We start from the raw sequence: 14,063 nt of genomic DNA, 5'->3' as shown, positions 1-14,063 counted from the left end.
CCGAAAGTATGCAAATTTAAATTTTCGAAAAACTCACAACCCCTTTGCCTAACGTATGCTAAATAATGCGAAATGGTTTTTTTCGTATCCGATAGCCGCGATGCGTGTCAGTGGACGAGGCGAAGGTCGATGACTTGGTTATGAATAAAATAACAATTTACTATCATAATGAACGATACGCGAGCGATGATTTTAAAAATTCAAACACATTCGTTGTGTATATCACTGAATTGAGCACATATTTTAGCCATGCGATTTAATGTTTCCGAAACATAGATGGGCACATTCCGAATAGCGTGACACAGTTTAAACAAATTGGAACCATTATTTGTTTGACCGGTGCAATACTTTCTTTCGATCGGTATAATTTACAAATTTGCTGAGTAATTTAGATTTAAAAGATGAGTTTTACATCTGCTTTCTTTTGCAGTTGGATGGTCTAATTCAAAAATATTACTCAAAAATCATCCCAGCTTCCGAAATTCTGCTTTAAGACAGGCTAGCTTTCAACCTTAACTGTACGGTGGTCCCAAAATTGCTTCGCTCGCTCGAAAATCTCTTCACTTTGACCGAATTCACTGCCACCTTGCAAGTACATGGGTGTAAATTCGCGATACGCTAGGCAGACACGGCGCTCTTTAATGTCCTCCCGCAGAACGGAATGTTCCCACTGGTAGCGCGGAGGTCCGTACAGGACCAACAGTGAGCGCCTAAAAATAAAAATAAGATCTTTTAACAAGGAAATTCTCACTAAACGGTAATAAAATTCGTCAGCCTACCTTGGCATCGGTATCCGTACGATCCGATTCTCGTAACCGGCCAGTGCATCCTCATCCATCAGCTCCCCGAGCAGATGCTCCCTGTATTGCTCCAGAAAGTGTAGATTATACTTTGTCTTTCCCTCCTCCCCTCGGTACGGTGACATCGTCAGCACGGAATCGCTCAGCAAATTTACCGTCACGATCCGCTCGCCCCAAATCCAGCAATCGTCAATGTGCGGATCGATCGAAGCTCCACGCTCGGGACAATACTCTAGCGAACATTGCTCGATGGTTTGAAAAGTGGCCAGCAGTGGGACCTGCTCGAACCGTCGCTGCACAAATTCGCTCAGCTGCGGAAACCCGGCAAACTGGGCCGGCCGGAGGCGCGTCTTTTTGAAGTTTGTTTTCGGACCAAAGTTCTGCTTCCGCCGACCGCTCTGCGAGACGTCCCACGGTAGCTCGTCTAGCCCTTGCAGCAGCTCTGCCTCCTCGGTGGTGGTTAGGAAGTCGAGATCGATGTACACGCCCGGATAGTCTTCGCCCTGGACGCCACCGTGCTGGGGTGTATCAGAATGTTCCGCAAGCACCTTTTCCCAATCCCATCCCGGGTAGATTTTGCTACAGCGTGGACAGTACACGTAGGAATCGTTATTCTGCAAAATAAAGCACCAGACAATTGGTCGTTATACATTCAAAACCAACCGTTTCTCCAGAGAAGCACATGAATTTCACAATTACCTGAAATGTGCTGTAGAAATCGATTGGCGCGATACCGAATTCGGCCTCGCAGCTTAGGCACGTTCGCCGGCCCTTGCAACCACATGGCCGAGGATGATCCATCTCAATTTTAGTTGCAAAAACACTTCACTCCACTTATTTTAACAAATTTAGGCGATTTATTTCACTTCTGCGTGCCAAACTTTGTTATTTGCTTCAGCTGGCGGGCAGCACCTTTGACTAACATCGTGGCGGCGCACTTGTTTGTTTACGTTTGAAGGCATATGACAGTTCCGGCACAGGGTAGCGCACAAACTGGTCGTTAGTTTCGAACAGTTTTAAAAAACAGATTTTTAAAAAATCGGTTAACATTTTAATACCAATATTTTTAATTAGTTTTTAATTTATATCAACAAACACGCACCTTTACCTGCATGAAATGGTCATACAGGACATGAGAAGGACTCCAGTGTGGTGGTTCATTGATACTAAAACGTGCATTAAAACTTAGATAAAAGTACATTCGATCGGCGGATCATATTGATCTTTGTGCTGATCACTCGGTTGAATTTTTTTTTTTATTAATTTACATTGCTACACGTGACTTTGCCTCGTAAACAATGCACATAAACGATTCGGATGCTATAAAAATTAGGATAATACACTACCATTAGTGGATATAACATAATTATGTATTGAATAATATTAACAATAGAGTTAGTGGAATCAGTAAATAATTGTAAATGTGATAGTGATTCGTTTCCAAAAAGATAGAAGAGACAGGAGGAAATTAAGGAGATATAAAATACTTTTATCGGTATGATTTGTAATATCATTAGATACGATCATCAGATCAGAATTAGATTGCCATCGCTGTTGGTGATCGAAATCGTGCATTCAGATACAATGGTTATTCTAAACTGCAACTCCGTTAAGGATTGCAAAGATACGGCTTAGAAAAGGGATTGACATCCTAGCTTTGAACCATGCTCGCGAGAAAAAAACAAAGGCAAATATGGGGAAAAGGTGATTGTATGTAGAAGCACTTTTGAAACAGACTGTCTTTGCAAACAAGCATGGCTATACACACCTTCACGTCAACGGTAGTAGAAACTATTGTATTGTAAAAAAAACGAATTGTTTCGCTTGTTAATTGTAGCTTAGTTTAAATAAAATGTGAATTTAAAATGATACCTTTACGAAACAAAAACAAAAAACATGCACATCACGGTAACCACCCACGTAGACCGACACCGTCGTCTAACCGGGGGACGACATTCATTATTTACGCGTCACCAATCTCGACAGCAGACAAACCTAATACGAAAAAAGGCATACTATTCGAACACAAACAAACCTACACACCGCTTCTGCCGCTTTAAATATTTAAAAACAACGTCACGGGACAGTGATCGCTACCGAACACCTGCGAGCGGATCACATTATCCGTCACCTTGCCGGCCAACCGCTCGGACGTGATGAAGTAATCGAGCCGCCAGCCCACATTCTTTGCCCTAGCGCCCCCCATGTACGTCCAGAACGTGTACGCACCGGTCCGGTCGGGATACAGCTTCCGGAACGTATCGACAAACCCGTACGACAGCAGCTCCGTCATCCCTTCGCGCTCCTCCGGCGTAAAGCCGGCGTTCTTCTTGTTCGTTTTCGGGTTGGCCAGATCGATCTCCTCGTGCGCCACGTTCATATCGCCGCACAGTATGACCGGCTTCTTGGCGTCCAGATCGCGCAAATACTGGTGGAACTTTTCGTTCCACCGCAAGCGCTTCGGCAGGGTGACCAGCTTTCTGCCCGCATTCGGCACGTACACGCACACCAGGTAGAACTTTTCGTACTCGGCCGTCAGCAGCCGCCCGTCCTGGTCCTGCTCCTCGTCGCCCAGCCCATACGCCACGTGGAAGGGCATCTTTTTCGAGTAGATCGCAACGCCCGCGTGTCCGCCCGGCTTGCACAGCCAGTACGGATGGTAGCCCTTGATGTGGCGTGCCTCGTCGGGCATCTGGTCCTCCGTGCACTTCGTTTCCTGCACGCACAGGATGTCGGGCTTTTCGTGCTCGATAAACTCGAGCCCGCCCTTGCCAACCCAGCTGCGCAGTCCGGCCACGTTCCAGCTGGAGATTTTGAAGTTCCACTGTTTGTCCTCCTCGAGGGCGAAATTTAACTTCCCATAATTGGTGGCAGATATGTTCGTTTTCGGAGCTGTCGATGCCGTTTTCGCTTTCTTTCCCTTTGACGGTACCGCTTCCTCCTCGTCTTCTTCCATTTCATCTGCAGGTGGTTGAGGCTTCGCCCTTTTTCGTTGCGTTACGGTGGGAATGTCTGTGATAAGATTGATATTCGGGTCATTGTTTCTTGATTGAGTGTGTATTCTCGTTACTGCACGCGTTTACCTCCATTCGTAGCTTCTTCAGAAGGTGCCTTTTTCTTCGTTGCCTTTTTGGGGGCATCTTCCAGAGCCTCTCCGTTGTCAGCTGCTTGAACAAAATTCATAATTCATTTCACGGGCAATTTCCAAGCGCCTTTAACACTTAAAACAAACATCTAGTAAACGCGCACTACCTTCTATGTGCAATAATACCATAAATCAAGCAATGAACCAAACAAACGAATAATAAATTTGATGATTACAATTAAAATACACAACAGATAAAAATACGACAATACATGAACGGACACGCCATCAGGGTGGACGACAGTTATCATAACAAACATAAGTGTAAGCCATGCAATCAATTACCCACGCGCGGGATAATCGCCCTTCGAGTCCGCTTTGGCCGTTCTACAGCCTTGGAAGGGGAAGTTTCGGGTGCGGTGGAAACTATATCAAAATACAAAAGCATCCATCGTGTACTTAGCAATGCGATAGAAACATCGTGCAGGTGACAAAAGCAATTTGATGTGTAGTTTTAAAAGCATTCCTTTAAATACGGAAGATTATACAATGAACATACCTGTAGCAGTGTCCTCCGCTGCTTTCTTTCTACCCTTTGTGGTCGGTTTAGCGGTCTTAGCTGTGGATTTGACAGCAGAAGACGCTTCCGGCTCTACAGGCTTCGTTTCAGAGACATCATCACCGCCATCCGTCTTGTCTAAAATCATAAATATCCACATTATGTTCAGATTGCTCCAAGATCCATCCCAATACGCTCCCTACCTTTCGCTTTTCCATGTCCCTTTGGCTTCGCTGGAGCAGCCTTTTCCGACTCCTCCTCCTTTTTGGTGCTAGCTTTGGTTCGTCCACGCTTAGCAGGCGCTGGAGCCTCCTCCTCTTCGACCATTTCCTTCACCGCAGCAGGCTCCTCCACTGTCTTCGAAGCTTTGGTCGCCTTCGTTTCTCTCTTGGCAGGAGCTTTCTTCCCCTTTGCTTTGCCATCTTCCACCGTGCCATTGCTGGATGCTTCTTGCTCGGGCACTGCTTCCTTTTTCGTCGATCGACCCTTCTTAGCCGGTGCGACCTTTTCCATCACCTCCCCATTGGTTTTCGCACCATTTGCCTCCACTCCGTTGCTTTCTTCTACCACGTCGGCCGCCTTTGTACGCTTTGCTGCCAGTTTCCGTGCTGGCTTTTCCACCACCGGTGCCGGTTCTGGAACGATCGCTTTCCGTTTGCTACCACCACGAGCCTTCAACGGTTCCGCTGGCATTTGTTCGGGTTCCGTAAGCTGCTCCTGCTGCTTTTCCGCTTCAACGGCGGCCTCTTTGGCAGCACCTCTCGGTTGACGTCCACGCTTTTTCGGCTTTTCTTCCATGACTCCAAATCGGGCAACTGGACTAGAACTTTGTTGGTTTTTTCTGTTGTTCTTCCCCACACCACACTATCGTGCGGCCTTGATCAAAAACCGGATATCGAATCGAAAACCTTGGGTTTCGTGGTTTATGAGACTTTTGCACATCCAACGCCAGCAAGCGAGCGATATAATCTTCGTTTGCCCCGCCGACGGATGGAGTTTCGAAGCCCTTGCCACAGCACCACACCTTCCAAAAACGGAGAAAAAAACACTTCAAACAACAAAATTCAGCAAGCGCGACTGCCGCCGACCGAGGATTTGCCGTGCAGATGCCGGGTAGCGAAAATGGCGCGCGGTGTTTGACGTTTCGAAGCGTATGACAGTTCGATCCGATGCGTTTACAGCCGGATCGAAATTCAAATTGAACGGGTCGGTTATATTTCTCGCAAAAGATGCAAATTTGTATTTATTTTAGCATTATTATAGAAATTCCTTCTTTTCCTTTCTATATTTTCATTCCAATTGCTTCAACTAATCTCGAATCGTCAACACAAACCCAACACCACCGTGCATGCCTCCAACCATATTGCATACCGGTAAATGACGCAGATCGTGCGCATGCCTGCTAGATCGCTGGAGGAAAACGTGTCATGGAAACCCATGGAAACACGCTGCTCGCACCACATGGAAAAGCATACCAAGCACCGACCCGACTGTTCACCATGCTGTGTGTGTGCGTTTAAGGACCGAACAGCGCACCGTGTGCTTGTGTGCGTATCCGTGTGGGAGTCAGTGAGCATGCAGTAAGTTTTTCCGATTTTCTTCCCTGGATAAGTCAGCTGGCACAGACCGCAGGTCAGCTCAGGAGGCGCACGGCTTCGGCGAAAAACCACCCCTCCAAAGATGTGTTAACGTTCCCGTGCTCGTGTGCAGGTGTGTGTTGTGTGTGTGTGTGCGTGGTTGTGTCCGAGAGTGCCAAGTGTGGCTGCAAAACCGATGCTGTTTGATACGGTGGCCACAACGGTAGTGCTTCAAATTGTTAAGCTTCCATCGCAACTTTCCGGGAGGCAATCGACATACCGAGCATTCCGACCATCTTCCCACCACCGACAGCAGCTCCAGGCTTTCCAATAGTCTACAGTTTCGGCTGAAGAAGACGAAGCGAAAGGCGCTAACGCAAACAGACGGCATCCAGAATGTCCGCCATCTACGGCACACGGATGGAATCGGACTATCCGCTGGACGACACGCTCGAGTACTTTATCAAGTTTCCCTCCCCCAACTTCCGGAGCGACACACAAACGGCCGAAAGTGATTATGTGTTCGTGTGCAATGAAACGAACGTCCCCATCGTGCTGCTGCTCGGGTGGGCCGGATGCCAGGACAAGTATCTGATGAAGTACTCCAAAATCTACGAAGACCGTGGGTAAGCATGGGCGAAGAGAGGGACGGTGCGGGCGGGTACGGGCATACCAATAACGTGTTGTTTACATTGACGATAAACAGACTCATCACCATCCGGTACACGGCACCGGTGGAGAATCTATTCTGGAAGCGGGCCGGCATGCATCAGATCGGCGAGAAGATATTGAAACTCATCTACGACATGAACTTCGACAGCCATCCGCTCATATTCCACGTGTTTTCCAACGGAGGAGCCTTCCTGTACCAGCACATTGCGCTCGCACTGAGAAGGTCCAAGTCGCCGATTAACATTTGCGGCATGATCTTCGACTCGGCACCGGGCGACCGGCGGATAGTGGGGCTGTACCGGGCCATTACGGCGATCTACGGGAAGGAGCGACGGTGTAATGCCCTGCTGTCCGCGTTCATGGCCGTCGCTGCCATTTTACTGTGGACTTTTGAGGTAGGCGATTTTGTTTGCTTGTACTGTACTTTTTCTCTAAATGATGGAATACCTACCCCACCTAGGACGCCTTCAATTATATACTCAACTTTATCAAACCCCGAGGCTACGAAGTACAAACCAATCCGTCGCACAACTTGAAGTACGAAAGCAATGCATGGCCCCAGCTGTTTCTGTACTCGAAGGAGGACCTTTTGATACCCTATACTGTGAGATGCTTCGAGGAAGATTCTGTTCCATGTTTGGACGAGGTACTAATTCCGTTCATTTTGGTTTCCATTCTCCAATTGCAGGATATAGAAAAATTTGCCAACTACAGGCGGCGCTGCGGTGTGGACGTGCGCATGATTTGCTTCGAGCGTTCCGAGCACGTGAAGCACTACATCCGCCACCCGCAGCAGTACGTCTACACCGTCTGCAAGTTTATCAACGATTGTTTGTCGCACTACTATGGCAAATTTCACAACTAAACAATTACGAAGGAACGAGAGCTTTTGTAGGCGTGGGGCGTAATGTTGGTTAGCTGTTTTTAATTTTTCCTTTCTTGTTTTTTTTTTCTTTAATGTGATAAACGCACAAATTCTTAACTGAAGCGCAAACGCCACCGCAGCGATCTTAACTATGCGAAACGCACATTTGCAACACACACACACACACAACAAAAATACTAACACTCAACACTCCAGACTGGGGGTGGGAATAGTGAATTCTAGCGATTTAGGTTCTTTCTTATGAACTCACCAATATGCATAGCAATTGTTTTCATTGTGATTCACCTTTTAGAAACTAAAGTAAGCATATTTAAAATGCCTTAATTCGTGGTGCGCACGGGGAGCGCACGCTCGTTTGTGTGTATGTGTACGTTAAATTTCTTCTAGCGGTAGCAAACAAATTACAAACTCCAACACTCGTATATTTCCGTTCCAGCCAGTTCCAATTGGTATCAGCTAAAAAAAAACAAATGAACCCCGTTTCCAGGGATTGAATGCCGTGAACATGTAATTTTCATTTAAAAGGGAAATAAACTAAAATAGACATGTAATTGTCCATGAAAGATTTGAAGAATTTCATACTAATCTCATAATATTGAGTAAAATAAAATCTCCAGGAACGGACTACGTCAACCGTCATTTTAAATACAGACCCACCGTCATACCTTCTGTAGAACACTTTGGAATGTCTGTAGCACAGAAAGACAGGAAGCACAGTGGAGGAACACACATCCAAAATGTAATTTTATATTTTTTTTATTTGTAATTTTTCATATTTTCCTTATTTATGTAATTTTTTAGGAATCTTTTCTCTAGTAATATAAACATATTTTTTCAGCAATTTTCTACATTTTAACCGAAACACTCCGCGTACCATCGTTTCTCCCACTGTGCTGAAGAAACGTCCAATTTGTTTACATTTCGCTGCTGCCGGTACGATGCATACGCTGCGTGCAGAACAAGTGTTTCCCGTCCCGCCTTCCTTGTTGTAAAATACGTTAAATGATGAAAAGATATCTGTTAGATTTAAGTGCACTATACTCTGATCATCGCCAGAAAGCGTACATCGGCTATCGGACGTCGTGGACCACGGTGGGATGTTTGATACGAACCGTACAGGACACGTTCGGCATCGCTTCGGATCTGTACGTGTGCAGTGAGGATGGAATTTTCTATCCCGAGTGTGAAAATGTCGGTCTAATACACGACGGAGAAACATTGAGGTAAGAAAGGGGATTCAATTGGATACCATTTGTGCTTTTTGTGCTTTATTTCCTCTACTTTGTAGGATACTTCCTAAAGCACACGTGGAAAGTAGGAAACGATCCAACACAGTTTCGGACGACGAACCTCGCAAGCGTACCGCCGCAAATGCTCAGCAAGAAAGCAGCACATACGAAGATATCGAATCCACGCTGCTCGGTCTCCCAAAACCAAAGCGTCGTCGTATACGGAAGCGTAAAAGCAAGACTATTGTAGAGGAGCAGCAACCCTCCCAGCCAGTGCCAAGTGCTCCCATACAACAACCAACAGGTGACGAAACACAAAACGGACACGTTCGCTTCCCCGACGAGGAGTCGCAATCGAGCGAAGGGAAGGCATCATCGGACGATCCGGAACTGCCCTACAGAAACTTAAATCGCACCATGAAGGCAAGAGTCGTACGGGCCGTGTCCCCATCCTCGCTCACAATACAGCCACCGAGCGGCATTCCATCTGAACATGCAAATAATGGCAGTGCTGAAGACACTCACACTACTGAGCCACCCGCACGCACCTCAAACCCCTCCCTAAAGCCCAGAATCGTTCGAGCACTTCGACCGGAAAACGCAACGGTGCAGGTAAAGCGGGAACTACTTGAAGCTGCCCACGTGAAGGCGGCGGTGGCAGCGGCGGCGCTGCAACAATCATGTCCACCGCAAACAGTGCAGCAAAACACGCCGATAATCGAGCTTGACTCTCAACCAACACCTGTTCCCGGTGAAGAGGCCACTCGTGATGCCGGCACAGTAATACTGGCAGTATGAGTACGCATTGCTCACAAACACACGTGAAGTGTGTTGCGTGTGTTTAACATGTTGCCATCTGTTGGCGGATTGGGGGGGGGGGGGGGGACGCTTTCGGAATCGGAAAGAGGAATAAAAATGCATTTCCCATGTTTCCTACACTATGCCACCAATGCGGCTAATTGGAAAATAAATAGACCGAGAAGGTCGAGAGATTAAAGCTTTGAACTTTAAGTTTGTTTACCTTTAGTGTGGACCATCCGTTGCATCATTTTTATCACAAAATTTTAACATACCGTTTATCTACTTCAAACATTGCACAATCTCAACTTTACGCAAACCGATTTTAATTCTTTTCACTTCTCTAGGCGATAGTTGTTATTCACAGTCCTTTTTGACGTGACTCTCGCTAATGTTCTTCTTTCGTTTCGTTCTCCCAAAACATACGAAAAACACTGAAAAATTAGAGCACAACAAATATATTTATATTTAAATAACACGATACAAGGCAAATGGTGAAGCGACGACGACAAATCTCTCTGTGTGGTGTATTATGGGTTGATTTTCGTTTTCGTTATGCTCTCAAGCGCCTCCCGCAAGTGTAAAATGGTGTTTTATCTTCTCTATTTGCCTAACAACGAATCGGGTGGTATAAAAAGGGGGGTTGTGAATTTTCATGCACGCGCCCCTCACTGGGATATAGAACACAGGAAAATGAATGTGCAAGATGTTTTCCCATAAAAAAACGAAGATGTCTTCTTAATTAAACAAAGCCATTTGCACTTAGATTAAAGTGCGCTAGAGCCTTTCCCTTTTTTCCCCATTTTCTGTACCGATTGGGCAAGCAAAATGAATGAATCCTCCTGTGACACGGGGCTGGTATATGTCGACTTTACGCTATGTATGCTTATGGGTTTACTATGTGTGTGTGTGTGTTGCTTGGTATAATTGTGCTCCTTGGTCGGCCGTCCGGCGTCTCCCGCCCCGCAACACAACAAATCGAGAGCACACGCAGCCACTGCGCCTCTCGCTCCCGCCGACCACCCCTTACGCCGAGTGCTGCTGGATGAAGTTTTCCAGCTTTTCCGCGTTCGCGCCGGAGAACTGGCCGACCACCTCCTTCCGCTTGATGAACAGGAAGGTGGGCATGCTGGCAATGTTGTACTGGGCCGCCAGCTCCTCGCACTCGTCTACGTCCACCTTCACCACGACGATCTTGTCCGCGTACTTGTTCTGGAACTCCTCCAGCTTCGGGGCGATCACCTTGCACGGCCCGCACCAGGTGGCGAAGAAATCGACCACGACGAGCTGATCGCCGGCCGCTTCCAGCTTGTTGTTGAAGTCCTCCTGCAAAAAGGGTGGGAGGGAGGATAAAGCAATGAACATTAATTCATTTATTTCCCTGTTTTTTTGTTGCATTTGCTAGGCAAAGCTTTGTGGCGCTGTTGCCTATTTGCCATGCGAGTTATCTTCAGAGAGGATAGCACGGGAGAGAGGGGGGGGGGGGGGTTGGTCGTACATAGGAGTCATTCGACAGCGAAGCGTGAGTAATGTACGACAGAGTGCATCTGACGTCGAACGATGAATTAAAACATGCATTTAACGACAGTTGACAGTGCAAGGATGAGATCATTCGCTTGCAACTAACAGCTAGGCGTGGGTTTAGATTTAATACAACCCTTTAAAGGCATTTTAAACCATACCCAACACTGCAACTAGACCGTGCAATGCAGTAAATGAGCCATTCCCTGTGCATGTGACAGTATATTGAGAAAGATTTCATCATAGCAAGCACCGGAAGGCTCCCGGCTGTGACTGGCAGCGATAACATAGCAACGAACCGCTACCAACACGGCACCATCGTGTTGCTTAGATGGCCTTAGGTTTCGGAGCCATGTCAAGGTTGCCCCTTTCGCTAACACCCGGACACTACACACCGACCGAGCCGGTGCAGTAATAATAATAAGTGATGAATAATGGAATCAAACCACAACCGGCGTGTATCGAATTCCGCACCTCGGTGGTCTCGAATATTCAAGTTTTTACACACCCGTCCACCACCAACACGGACGCGCAATCTGAAGGCCATACACGCAACCAACAACTGTGAGTACTGATATTTCCAATGACTCACTGGACATGTGTCATTTGACTGTGTGTGCGTATCTATGATCCACCTGCTCTATTAGAGACATATTGTTTTACACCTTTTTAAATGCACCTTTTAAAAAAACACACAGGAATCGAAATTCAATTAATTCATTCGTTTTTAACACCTTCTTCCTTCGTCCGCGGGTTTTCTCGCGGGAACAGTGGGTGGGCGATGAAAAGGCAAACATCACCTGGAACATGGGGAAATGTGTGTATCAAATGGCGCAAAAAAGTGACGGCGAAACCGAGCATTTTGGAGTGCGCGTAGCGAACCCTCTTTTGTTTGCTATTGGTTTTCCTAATTAAATCGATGGTGTGTGGTTGGGTGGGTGGGTGTGTGTTTTTGCTCTTTAAACGTGTTCACACATTCAATGCGACTGCTGAGAAATCACCCAAACAGCCCAGAAAAAAAAACAGAAAACCATCTACGATAATGCAATCGCATGTTTGCAACGTGGAACGATCTGGAAACTGTTTCCTGCTTTGCAATTCTCATTCCCATTCCTTGGAGTTTGCAGGTTTGCGAAATGTTGGTGCACAAACAACACACAGGGTGTGTATCAGCAAGTGTGCCCTCTCGTAGCCCGTTCGTAATCATAGTAATCTTCGCTTGGCGGTCTCTGTGGTTCCCATCACAACGAGCGTGGTTAGAAGCGTTGCCTACAGAGTGGCCAAATCGGTGCCTTGAGTGTTTTAACCGCGAAAGTAAGAGCTTATCTAACCACCACCACACCGGCGCCGTATCGCACATTATTGCCTGGGCACACACACACACACACACGCAGCGGGTAGCGCATTATTCTCCCGATTGAGGCAGCGAAGATGCGCGTCTGTGCTTCTTTGAGGGCCCCCCCTTACCGTATTATCTCATCATCCCGCTTTCCGGACAACCAATGGCGCACATCATTCACGCGGTGACAGCGCGCGGTCCCATAAGGGACGGTGTAGGGTTTTTTTTTCCTGTGTATCACAAATCCCCATTGATTTTCATGACACACCAACATCATCATCATCATCGTGAGTTAGCCGCTTGGTCAGTTTGTGCCGGGACTGCAACAAATGGCGTTCGTGAAGAACCCTGACGAGGAGAGAGAGAAGGTCGACTCACACAGCCCACAGTACCAATACAGCAAGCGATTTAATTAGCCACTGGCCGTATCATACAAGCCGCCGACCGCCCGCGATGATGATGACGATGATGGTGGTTTGACTCAATCGACCGACCGACCGACCGACCCCCCCCCCCCCCCCCCCCCCCCCCCCCTCCTATAACGCCTAACGCCTATTACTCCCGGTCCGAAAAATGGGAAGCAAAGGGGGATAGAAAAACGAAAGAAACGAGAAGTACAACAAAGGGGTGTGCAAGACAGAAAAAGGAAAAAACAGCTCAACACACACTCTCCCATGCACACTTTGGATGGGAAGCTCCACAAATCAATTCTCACAATCGCACTCCCCTAAGCTGTGGCCACGATTCTTCGGGTAAGGGTGTGTAAAAGATAGCCCACAGCAATGGAATTTTGTTGGCGCACACACAACGATGTCGAATTGGAAGGTTTTTTTTTTAATTCCTAAATGACCCGGCAAGCCGGCCGGGAACGATGGCGTCACTCTGTTTGTTCCACTGTACCCCCATCATACATTTGTGCGTTTACTTACGGAATCTTTCACCATGTACACCATTTTGGCTGCTGGTAATAACGCTGACTCGAAGTAAGGTTACGAGGAAGGAGCACGCGATTTGCTGCTGAACGGGCGACGAGGGAAAGTTCGTTCGACCAACACGTCCACTCTTTTTCAAGTGAACTTTTGTCCGACTCGCGCTGGCTCGCTGGCGGAATGACAGTTGGAATTGGACACACACACACTCAGACACAGTGGAAGGTGCTATTCGTGGTGCGGCGAATCGTTTTCTCGAACGGTTTCGAATTGTCGATAATTTGAAAATGAATTTAAAGCTTTTTTGTGCAATAACTTCGCAATAAAAATAGCAAAATTGAAGCTGTTTTCTATTATCAATAAGGATACATCTGAAAATCGCTTTAACTAAATTGAGTCACTTTTAGAAACCATTTTTCAACGGTCAACGGTTCTTCGAATAATTTCGAACAAACTTCAAATCAGCCGTTTGACAGCATAAAACCCAAGTACAAAATACGACCTTCCGACAACCATTAAGGGATAAATTGGCTTTAAACGAAAAGATGACCCTTTCCACAGAGTAAATTGATTTTTGAATAAATATTTGGATAGGTTTTGAGTCTCTAGCCACTCTGTACTAATTTTCAGCATAATTTTCATCGATAAAAATTGTGTTGTTCTTCGTA

At 46.7% G+C, this 14,063-nt stretch overlaps 5 protein-coding genes across 6 annotated transcripts; 2 read left to right on the top strand and 3 right to left on the bottom strand.

Annotated features, from left to right (window-relative positions):
* Positions 1 to 213: 213 nt before the first annotated feature.
* On the bottom strand, positions 214 to 1,761 carry LOC1278925 (alpha-ketoglutarate-dependent dioxygenase alkB homolog 4). Its single transcript, XM_318611.5, has 3 exons — positions 1,500 to 1,761; positions 780 to 1,414; positions 214 to 710 (listed from the first exon to the last, which is right to left on the bottom strand). Exons 1-3 carry the CDS (start codon positions 1,599 to 1,601, stop codon positions 500 to 502), a joined length of 948 nt encoding a protein of 315 aa, XP_318611.4. The 5' UTR covers positions 1,602 to 1,761; the 3' UTR covers positions 214 to 499.
* Positions 1,762 to 2,148: 387 nt separating this feature from the next.
* Positions 2,149 to 5,594, bottom strand: LOC1278924 (DNA-(apurinic or apyrimidinic site) endonuclease). 2 transcript variants are annotated; one of them, XM_061653166.1, is made up of 5 exons: positions 4,648 to 5,574; positions 4,445 to 4,582; positions 4,231 to 4,311; positions 3,884 to 3,964; positions 2,149 to 3,812 (listed from the first exon to the last, which is right to left on the bottom strand). In XM_061653166.1, exons 1-5 carry the CDS (start codon positions 5,240 to 5,242, stop codon positions 2,857 to 2,859), a joined length of 1,851 nt encoding a protein of 616 aa, XP_061509150.1. In that variant the 5' UTR covers positions 5,243 to 5,574; the 3' UTR covers positions 2,149 to 2,856. The 2 variants fall into 2 exon arrangements, with proteins under 2 accessions (XP_061509150.1, XP_061509151.1); XM_061653167.1 differs by lacking the exon at positions 4,231 to 4,311 and having other exon boundaries at positions 4,648 to 5,594.
* Positions 5,595 to 5,881: 287 nt separating this feature from the next.
* Positions 5,882 to 7,740, top strand: LOC1278951 (transmembrane protein 53-B). The gene is made up of 4 exons (XM_318608.4): positions 5,882 to 6,647; positions 6,728 to 7,088; positions 7,154 to 7,297; positions 7,382 to 7,740. Exons 1-4 carry the CDS (start codon positions 6,418 to 6,420, stop codon positions 7,556 to 7,558), a joined length of 912 nt encoding a protein of 303 aa, XP_318608.4. The 5' UTR covers positions 5,882 to 6,417; the 3' UTR covers positions 7,559 to 7,740.
* Positions 7,741 to 8,439: 699 nt separating this feature from the next.
* Positions 8,440 to 9,816, top strand: LOC3292006 (uncharacterized). Its single transcript, XM_553370.2, has 2 exons — positions 8,440 to 8,802; positions 8,868 to 9,816. The coding sequence occupies exons 1-2, from the start codon at positions 8,582 to 8,584 to the stop codon at positions 9,604 to 9,606; spliced, it is 960 nt and encodes a 319-aa protein (XP_553370.2). The 5' UTR covers positions 8,440 to 8,581; the 3' UTR covers positions 9,607 to 9,816.
* A 232-nt stretch (positions 9,817 to 10,048) lies between these two features.
* LOC1278949 (thioredoxin-2) lies at positions 10,049 to 13,605 on the bottom strand. The gene is made up of 2 exons (XM_061653168.1): positions 13,396 to 13,605; positions 10,049 to 10,932 (listed from the first exon to the last, which is right to left on the bottom strand). Exons 1-2 carry the CDS (start codon positions 13,417 to 13,419, stop codon positions 10,633 to 10,635), a joined length of 324 nt encoding a protein of 107 aa, XP_061509152.1. The 5' UTR covers positions 13,420 to 13,605; the 3' UTR covers positions 10,049 to 10,632.
* Between the last annotated feature and the right edge of the window lie 458 nt (positions 13,606 to 14,063).

This window comes from Anopheles gambiae, chromosome 3 (assembly GCF_943734735.2).
Source record: "Anopheles gambiae chromosome 3, idAnoGambNW_F1_1, whole genome shotgun sequence".
Classification (NCBI taxonomy): Eukaryota; Metazoa; Arthropoda; class Insecta; order Diptera; family Culicidae; genus Anopheles; species Anopheles gambiae.
The sequence above is the reverse complement of the archived record's forward strand: the minus strand, read 5'-3'. Positions and strand labels throughout refer to the sequence as shown.